The sequence below is a fragment of the Crinia signifera genome, chromosome 1 (genome assembly GCF_055691185.1).
Source record: "Crinia signifera chromosome 1, ASM5569118v1, whole genome shotgun sequence".
Taxonomy (NCBI): domain Eukaryota; kingdom Metazoa; phylum Chordata; class Amphibia; order Anura; family Myobatrachidae; genus Crinia; species Crinia signifera.
This window is the reverse complement of record NC_139217.1, coordinates 446,094,033-446,103,910: the sequence shown is the minus strand read 5'-3', so window position 1 is coordinate 446,103,910 and position 9,878 is coordinate 446,094,033. Positions and strand designations below refer to the sequence as shown.

The following is a 9,878-nucleotide window of genomic DNA, read 5'->3' as shown; positions in this document are numbered from 1 at the left end:
TACCTTCAGTTTACCATAGACAAATTATTATTTTTGACAAAATTATAAAATATATAATTTAATCTTGCCTCCGGGCAACTGGGACAAAGTTACGCCACTGAAATAAACTGTGTGACAGTATAGATTGGCAATGGTAACTATAAACAAATTATGAGAAGAGCGTGATGTCAGTGGTGAAGCCAGTGTTGCTTGTTGTCGCTGTGTAGCCCAAGGCATAAAGGACATTTTCCCTGGTTACTGTAAGGGACTGCCATTGCGGCACAGTGCCCTGACTTGCATTAGGCCCTTATACCCCACCAGGTTACATGCCTCTTATACCTGATGTACAGCTTTATACATGCTAAGAATCTTTTGTAGGCTGCTGTGATTTTATGTGGATTATTTTTTGTGTGCAATAGTGAACTTGTGCCATATACATATTCGATTGATAATTGTCTGCAGACCTAATTTAAACATTTTTGATAGCGTATGACTGTATTTTATTTTATATTTAATTGCAGAATATACCAAGCCTCTTTAAACATGGAAAAAAAAAAGTAAAAATAAACGTAAATACGAGGATGAACACAGAACATTCTTACCAGAATGGATTTTTTTTTATTTTTTCATAGAACACAAAGGTAAACCCCTTTGTCTGATATGCCAGACTGCACTAACACACTTCAAGTGTTCAAATCTTCACCGCAATTTTAACACACATCATGCTAACATGGATTAGGAATTTCCTAAAGGTACTGAACTAAGGGGCCGTACACACCAGGACGATTTGGCATAAAAACCTCCGATTTCGATGGGTCGTACGAGCGTTTGCTATAGATTGGTGCAAAATCTTTTGTTTTAAGCCCACAATTCCGATCCGATGCGCGTACCCGCCGGTCGTAGGTCGGATTGAAGATCCTACCTACTGCAGTAAAGATCTGTCAATCCGACCTCAGATTGGGGGCTGATTGTATGCAGATTGCGAGATGATCGTGTGCACTTGCCTCGTCAGACCGTCGTCAGATCCTGCTTGTTTATACTCATTTCCTGGTCACTCCCTCCACAGCCATTTTGTGAGACTCGTGGATGGTACAGGATAGCAGTGACGGAGGATCCTGGAGCACAGCCAAATTGAAGACAGGTATTTGGACCTTCCCTACCCACCAATGCATTAGCTGCCCACCAATGCATTAGCTGCCCACCAATGCATTAGCTGCCCACCGCTGGCCACCAATGCATTAGCTGCCCACCGCTGCCCACCAATGCATTAGCTGCCCACCAATGCATTAGCTGCCCACCAATGCATTAGCTGCCCACCGCTGGCCACCAATGCATTAGCTGCCCACCGCTGCCCACCAATGCATTAGCTGCCCACCGCTGGCCACCAATGCATTAGCTGCCCACCGCTGCCCACCAATGCATTAGCTGCCCACCAATGCATTAGCTGCCCACCGCTGGCCACCAATGCATTAGCTGGCCACCAATGCATTAGCTGCCCACCGCTGCCCACCAATGCATTAGCTGCCCGCCGCTGCCCACCAATGCATTAGCTGCCCACTGCTGGCCACCAATGCATTAGCTGGCCACCAATGCATTAGCTGCCCACCGCTGCCCACCAATGCATTAGCTGCCCACCGCTGGCCACCAATGCATTAGCTGCCCACCGCTGGCCACCAATGCATTAGCTGCCCACCAATTCATTAGCTGCCCACCAATGCATTAGCTGCGCACCAATTACCCCCCAGTGCATTTGATGCCCACCAATGCAGTGCAGTGATATATCTGTGTGTGTCACTCCCTCCGCAGGCATTTTGTGAGACTCGTCGATGGTACAGGATAGCAGTGACGGAGGATCCTGGAGCACAGCCAAATTGAAGACAGGTATTTGGACCTTCCCTACCCACCAATGCATTAGCTGCCCACCAATGCATTAGCTGCCCACCAATGCATTAGCTGCCCACCACTGCATTAGCTGCCCACCAATGCATTAGCTGCCCGCCAATGCCCACCAATTCATTAGCTGCCCACCAATGCATTAGCTGCGCACCAATTCCCCCCCAGTGCATTTGATGCCCACCAATGCAGTGCAGTGATATATCTGTGTGTGTAAATGGTAAATAGCAAAACCACAGCAGGTCATGCTGGAATGTGTAGTTCAACTAAAGCAGGAGTGTCAAGGTTGGCCAACACTGGAATAGATGAAGCTGTGTACACTATCACCTTGTTTACAATAAAAAGGAAACTGGTTGGTGAAACTTAAAACTTTATTGTGATATTAACAAAAGTGAACCTGAAATAAAAGAAGTGTCTTAACAATATATAAACTATAATCATTTAATAATTTTTTTTATCTATTTTCTTATAGACATGTGTCAGGCTCTGGCAAAGGAGCGTGACTTCGTCGAAGCATTTATCGACAAATACAGGGAGTACGAATGTCTTTGGAAGACGAAGTCCAAAGACTACAGTAACAAAATTAAAAGAGCAAATGCCCTGGATGAGTTGGCCAATTTCAGCCGTTCATATCACCCTGAAGCCAATGCGGAGTGGGTGCGGAAAAAAATCCAAAATCTCCGCACTGTGTTCCTAAAAGAGCATAAGAAAATGCAGACCACCAAGAGATCTGGTGCCGGAGCCGGCGACGTGTATGAGACCTCCTTGTGGTACTACAATCTCTTAACCTTCACCCTGAGTCAGGAGGCACAGAGGACCGGACTGTACCTCATGGTGGAGAGTGAGGGGGATGAGGTGTTGCAGACTGTGGATGAAAGTTCCCAACCATTGTCGGTAAGTACAGACCCGGTATTGACACATGTCCTTCCTCATTATTTTTTTGGGCCCGGAGAATAGGTTCAGTCCACACATGTCTTAAATGTGGTTCTCCTGCCAATGGACAGCACCCACTCCATTAAAATAGTCCTCGTACTGGTCTCTAACCTGCATGGCGCGTGTAGTCCCCCTATACTGTTGCGCCGGCGTTTCCACAGAGGATATCTGCACTACCTCCTTTGGCTCCTCTGGGACCTCTGGTGGTGCTGGTCCTGTAGGCCTTTGTGGTCTTTCCTTGCGGCGCAGTAAATTGTGCAGGACACAGCACGCCATGACGACCCAGTCTATTTTGTCCACCCTCAGGTTGATGGCAGTATGGAAAATGCGGAAACGGCTTGCCAGGATACCAAACGCACTCTCCACAAGCCGCCGTGCCCTGGAAAGCCTGTAGTTGAAAATTCTTTTGTCGTGGTCCAGGCCCCTTTTGGCATATGGCTTCATGATGTGCTCATGAAGGGCAAATGCCTCGTCTGCCACGAACACAAAATTGAGCCCATGTTTGGTTTCCTGGACCGACGGCAAGTGAAGAGTGTTGGAGGTGAGCCTCTGGTAGAACTTGGTATCCTTCAAAGTTCCACCATCCGAAGCACGCCCATTCCTGCCAACATCCAGGAAGATGAACTCGTAGTTCGCATTAACCACAGCCATTAGAACGATACTAAAGTATCCCTTGTAATTGAAGTAGTAGGAACCACTCTGTGCAGGCTGGTTGATGCGGACGTGTTTGCCATTAATGGCTCCTCCACAATTTGGGAAATTCCATGTCTCTTCAAACTCTGCAGCGATGTTTTGCCAATCCTTCACGCTGGTAGGGAACTGTAGAAATAATAAATAAACTTGATTAATAAATTGAACTTTGTATTTGTTTCCACAGCAACACAGTGCAGAGACAGAACATTCACCGACCCTGGACCTGTCTGGATTGTCGGAGTCTCCAGGAACATCGCAAGGAATATCCACTACACCCACACCGCCACAACAGGCCTGTAAAAAATCGCGCCGCAAGGAAAAGAAAATAGACAACCCAGAGGAGGAATTACTGATACGGGCCGAACAGGTTCTACGTAGGCCTCCCGACCGATTTGATGCTTTCGGGAAATATTTGTCTGACGGCTTACGCCAGCTGAGTCCAACCCAGCAAATGGCCTTTGAACGCATAAGCAGCGAGCTATTGTTTTTTGGCCGTTTAGACCGCCTTACATTTGAATGCAACATAGCTGGCCTTCTTCCTTGCCAACAACCACCAGGGCCTACTCCCCCAGCACCCTTACCAGTCCCTTCCACTTTGCCAAATCAATCTCCACCTGTCCAAGCATCCTCCGCACAACCTTCAACTCCAGCCCGCTATACCCACCTGTACACCTCATTATTGCCTGAGTTCACAGGAGAGCAGGACCCTCCGGTTTTACGCGAATTGTAAAACCAATTCTTGCCCTGTTGGTATGGAGCAGTATGACACATGATGCATGAGGCGCAGATAAAGCCCATGCACACGTGGCGCATGGTGCGGAGCAATGGGGCCGGGACCACTGCTTCTGCACTATGCACCGCGTGTGCATGAAGGTACTTTGATTATCTGCGCCACAAGCACTGTGTGTTCTACTGCTCCGTACCTCTAGTGAGTGCGGCAGTAGGTTTTAAAGCTCAGTTTGTTACAAAATCTTTGACTTGTTATAGCACTTTGGTCTATTTTTATATTATGCGTACCTAATGTTTCTAAAATGACACTTTTGCCATTTGCACATGCATGGAGCAGTATGACACATGATGCTTGTGGCGCAGATAAAGCCCATGCTCACGTGGCGCATGGTGCGGAGCAATGGGGCCGGGACCACTGCTTCTGCACTATGCACCGCGTGTGCATGAAGGTACTTTGATTATCTGCGCCACAAGCACTGTGTGTTCTACTGCTCCGTACCTCTAGTGAGTGCGGCAGTAGGTTTTAATGCTCAGTTTGTTACAAAATTTTTGACTTGTTATAGCACTTTGGTCTATTTTTATATTATGCGTACCTAATGTTTCTAAAATGACACTTTTGCCATTTGCACATGCATGGAGCAGTATGACACATGATGCTTGTGGCGCAGATAAAGCCCATGCTCACGTGGCGCATGGTGCGGAGCAATGGGGCCGGGACCACTGCTTCTGCACTATGCACCGCGTGTGCATGAAGGTACTTTGATTATCTGCGCCACAAGCACTGTGTGTTCTACTGCTCCGTACCTCTAGTGAGTGCGGCAGTAGGTTTTAAAGCTCAGTTTGTTACAAAATTTTTGACTTGTTATAGCACTTTGGTCTATTTTTATATTATGCGTACCTAATGTTTCTAAAATGACACTTTTGCCATTTGCACATGCATGGAGCAGTATGACACATGATGCTTGTGGCGCAGATAAAGCCCATGCTCACGTGGCGCATGGTGCGGAGCAATGGGGCCGGGACCACTGCTTCTGCACTATGCACCGCGTGTGCATGAAGGTACTTTGATTATCTGCGCCACAAGCACTGTGTGTTCTACTGCTCCGTACCTCTAGTGAGTGCGGCAGTAGGTTTTAAAGCTCAGTTTGTTACAAAATCTTTGACTTGTTATAGCACTTTGGTCTATTTTTATATTATGCGTACCTAATGTTTCTAAAATGACACTTTTGCCATTTGCACATGCATGGAGCAGTATGACACATGATGCTTGTGGCGCAGATAAAGCCCATGCTCACGTGGCGCATGGTGCGGAGCAATGGGGCCGGGACCACTGCTTCTGCACTATGCACCGCGTGTGCATGAAGGTACTTTGATTATCTGCGCCACAAGCACTGTGTGTTCTACTGCTCCGTACCTCTAGTGAGTGCGGCAGTAGGTTTTAATGCTCAGTTTGTTACAAAATTTTTGACTTGTTATAGCACTTTGGTCTATTTTTATATTATGCGTACCTAATGTTTCTAAAATGACACTTTTGCCATTTGCACATGCATGGAGCAGTATGACACATGATGCTTGTGGCGCAGATAAAGCCCATGCTCACGTGGCGCATGGTGCGGAGCAATGGGGCCGGGACCACTGCTTCTGCACTATGCACCGCGTGTGCATGAAGGTACTTTGATTATCTGCGCCACAAGCACTGTGTGTTCTACTGCTCCGTACCTCTAGTGAGTGCGGCAGTAGGTTTTAAAGCTCAGTTTGTTACAAAATTTTTGACTTGTTATAGCACTTTGGTCTATTTTTATATTATGCGTACCTAATGTTTCTAAAATGACACTTTTGCCATTTGCACATGCATGGAGCAGTATGACACATGATGCTTGTGGCGCAGATAAAGCCTATGCTCACGTGGCACATGGTGCGGAGCAATGGGGCCGGGACCACTGCTTCTGCACTATGCACCGCGTGTGCATGAAGGTACTTTGATTATCTGCGCCACAAGCACTGTGTGTTCTACTGCTCCGTACCTCAAGGCAGAAAAGTGAAATGTTTTATATATTTTTGGACATGTTATTGCACTTTGGAACAGTTTGCAGTTATGCGTATCAATGGGTTCTATTTTTGTACCATTTGTATTTAATCCAAAAAAAAGGAAAACTAAAAATGTGTGGATGTCAAAGTTTGATTTATTTTAATAAAACATTATATGTTTTCACTACAAGTGTGTGGTGTATTTTTCCTTACCTTGCAATACTCGTGCTGCAGTACCTTCACGATTGCTTTGCAGGTCTCGGGGATGATGAGGCCCAAAGCTTGCGGGGAGATGAGGGATCCAAACTTCAGGTCAGCCAGAGACCGTCCTGTAGCCAGAAACCTCAGGGTCACCACCAGCCGCTCCTCAGCAGGTATAGCCATGCGATACTTGGTATCTTGCTTCTGGATGTGGGGGGTGACGAGACGCAGCAACTCATGGAAGGTGGCATCATCCAAACGTAAGAAATTCCTATAATCATTGGGATTATTCTCACGAATTTCCAGGAGCAGTGGCATGTGAGAACGAGCCTGACGGCTCAGCAGCCTAGCTCTTCTACGCTGGGCCCTCAGCTGCCTCACCCTGAGCACAGCATAGGAAAGCAGAAAATCTTGCTGGTACGAATCCATCACTGCAGACTGCATAATGGACACAGGAAAAGCACACTTTGTAATGCCAGGCAAAAACAAAGCAGAGCAAACAGCTATGTACAGCGTTCAGCAGGTATACACCAAGCCTCACTAGTCACAAAGCACAAATGCACAGATCTAAAATGGCTGCTGTTATTTGTACCCCACAACTAGTCCTGCCCATTATTTAAATTTCAAAAACGACAGTCACTGTGCACACACGATGCACCAAAACGACAGTCGGACGACCATCGCAAACGACTCGCGATCGTTTGAGGATCGTAAGTAAAAAAATACACCATCTTATGCAAATCGTGAGTCTGGGCCCGGGGGAGCGCTCCCGAGAAGTTCACAGCAAATCGGTTCACGATCGACGCACGATCGTGATCGTTCTGGTGTGTACGAGGCCTAAGATCGTAACAAGCTAAAAACTATAAGGGGTCAAATTGCAAAAGCAAACACAAGTGTTCCAGAAATTTTCCAAACATTCTCAAACAGTTACACATGCCTCGTATAAAGTCGCTTGGAATATTGACAGTGCCAAAAAAAACTTATAATGAAGGTGAATTTGTTAAAAAAATGTCTCACAGATGTAGTGTCCATCCTGTGCCCAGAAAATATATCTCTTAAAAAAATGGTTTCAGACCTTCAACTCTCACGACATACAATTGAGCACAGAATATCAAACATAAATGCTTCTGTTGAATCTCAATTAACTTCTGATCTCCAAAAATGTGAATACCTCAGCATTGCACTAGACGAGTCTTGTGATGTCCAGGACAAATCTCAATTGGCAAAATTTGTACGGACTGTTTCAAAGGATTGTGTAATCAAGGAAGAGCTCCTTGATATAATGCCTTTAACAGACCGAACCCGGGGCATTGATGTGAAAGAAACACTGATGGATGTTTTCGCTAAATCAAAGTCGCCTTTATCAAAGCTTACAGCAAAAGCAACTGATGGGGAACCATCCATGATCGGATCTGTGAATGGCCTTGTGGGACTGTGCCAGGCTGATGAACGGTTCCCTGACTTCTCGACGTTTCACTGCATCATCCATCGGGAGCAACTGGTATCTAAAGAGTTACGTTTGGATCACGTAATGGATCCTGTCCTAAAAATAGTCAATTAAAAGGTCTCAGCCGCCTTTTTCAAGGATAGTCAGTGAGTCAAACTTACAGGGTATTTATAGCAATATGGAGGAACCGTTTCCGGGTCACTTCAATTCAAAGTGCAAGTGCGTGAGCTTGTAAGAATCAGACTTTTAAGTCTCCGGCACAAGCCTCCGGCATGTGCTCTCTGACCGGACAGCCTTAATAACATAATAGATTACCTGTACCGATGCGCCGGACAGTCAAATAAAGTATCAATAACGTATCAATAACGTCGGATAGTGGCTTCCGGCTAGTGGGACGCACCCCCGGATATCCGGTGCCGTGACTATGGCACGCAGCCGGCTGTACCGATGCGCCGGACAGTCCAATAAAGTTTTAGTAACGTCGGGTAGTGGCTTCCGGCTAGTGGAACGCACCCCCAGATATCCGGTGCCGTGACTATGGCACGCAGCCGGCTGTAGAGATCCCACAGATAGAGCGCATAGTTGTACTACCGGCTTCCGGCGTATGAACCGCATATATGGAAGTAATATATGCGTTTCACTGTATATCAAACGTAGAATGTATCCCATCACCCTGAACATATATTGTTTATTGCAGGGAGCTAGAAATTACACATATAAGTTAATTGATGGGCTGGAAGATATAAAAAGGTAATTTTGACATGAAAAGGTTCCTCCATTTACAAAATAATTTACATTACATATATTGGATAATAATTAATATATAAAATATATATAAAAATGTTAAAAACACACATATTAAAACAACACTAAGAAAAAGCAGCAAAGAAGAGGGGCATAAGACATAGGTCATAAAAACCATTTTAATTCAAATTCATGGTTTAAACCTTGTGGAGCCAGGGTGGATAAATTAAATATCCACCTCATCTCCGTTTGTGCCAATCTAACATCTCTGTTGTTATTCCTCCAGTTACACTTCACGGCCTCCAACCCCCAAAATCCTGTAATAGATTTCACGGAGCTGCCATGAGTTTCTAAAAAATGTAGAGAAAAGGGATGATCCTTAAAGCCTTTTTTGATATTCCGCACAAACTTTTAAATTCCTTTTTGTCTTGCCGACATAAAATTTATCACAAGAACAACGAATCGCGTAAATTACATAATTCGAGTTACATGTGATGAACTGCTTGGGTTTGATTGTGATATTATTTAATTTAATCTCTGAATTTTCTGATTACTGAAGGATGGGATTTGCACATAGCGCAATCTCCACATCTGTGGAACCCATTGTTGCGTGTGGACATAATGCCCCTTTCCATAAACGCAATGCTAACCAATTGGTCTTTAAGACTGGCCGCCCTCCTGTAAATAAATTTATGGTTCTGTGGTAAAATGCTAATTAGGACTGGATTCTCTAATAACACTCTCCAGTTTTTTCTAATGATATGCTCTATTGATCTGTGGTAAGCATTGTATTGTGTACTGAATGCTATTATGTAGTTATTGGTATCAGTAGTGGTAATAGGTTTGCTTTTGAGAAGATCTCCCCTTGAGAGCAATCTGGTTTCTTCTAAAGCCCCCTCAACAAGTTTGGTACTGTACCCTTTATTGATGAATTTATCTTTCATTCTTATGGCACTATCCTCAAAATTGACATCGTTGGAGCAATTTCGTTTCAAACGTACAAACTGCCCTTTAGGAATATTTGAAATCCACTTCTTGTGGTGGTTACTGGAAGGGTTAATATATGAATTGGAGTCAGATGGTTTATAACAAACCGATGTTTCGATATTGTTGTTTTCTATAAAGATCCTAAGATCCAAGAAGTTCACCTCGATTTTGCTAATATTAAAGGTCAACTGAATATTAAATTGGTTCTGGTTGATATTCAAAAAACTTCTTCAATTATGTTTCT

The 9,878-nt window shown here is 44.9% G+C and overlaps 1 protein-coding gene across 1 annotated transcript; it reads left to right on the top strand.

The window, feature by feature from the left end:
• The first annotated feature begins 2,346 nt into the window (after positions 1 to 2,346).
• Positions 2,347 to 4,441, top strand: LOC146016576 (uncharacterized). Its single transcript, XM_083151742.1, has 2 exons — positions 2,347 to 2,766; positions 3,683 to 4,441. The coding sequence occupies exons 1-2, from the start codon at positions 2,347 to 2,349 to the stop codon at positions 4,226 to 4,228; spliced, it is 966 nt and encodes a 321-aa protein (XP_083007868.1). The 3' UTR covers positions 4,229 to 4,441.
• Positions 4,442 to 9,878: the final 5,437 nt, after the last annotated feature.

Excerpts from the sequence above, each read along its gene's own strand:
- LOC146016576 (XM_083151742.1), top strand. The coding sequence starts at position 2,347 with ATGTGTCAGGCTCTGGCAAAGGAGCGTGACTTCGTCGAAGCATTTATC. Across the intron at positions 2,767-3,682 it reads AAAGTTCCCAACCATTGTCG|CAACACAGTGCAGAGACAGA; the intron begins GTAAGTACAGAC and ends TTGTTTCCACAG.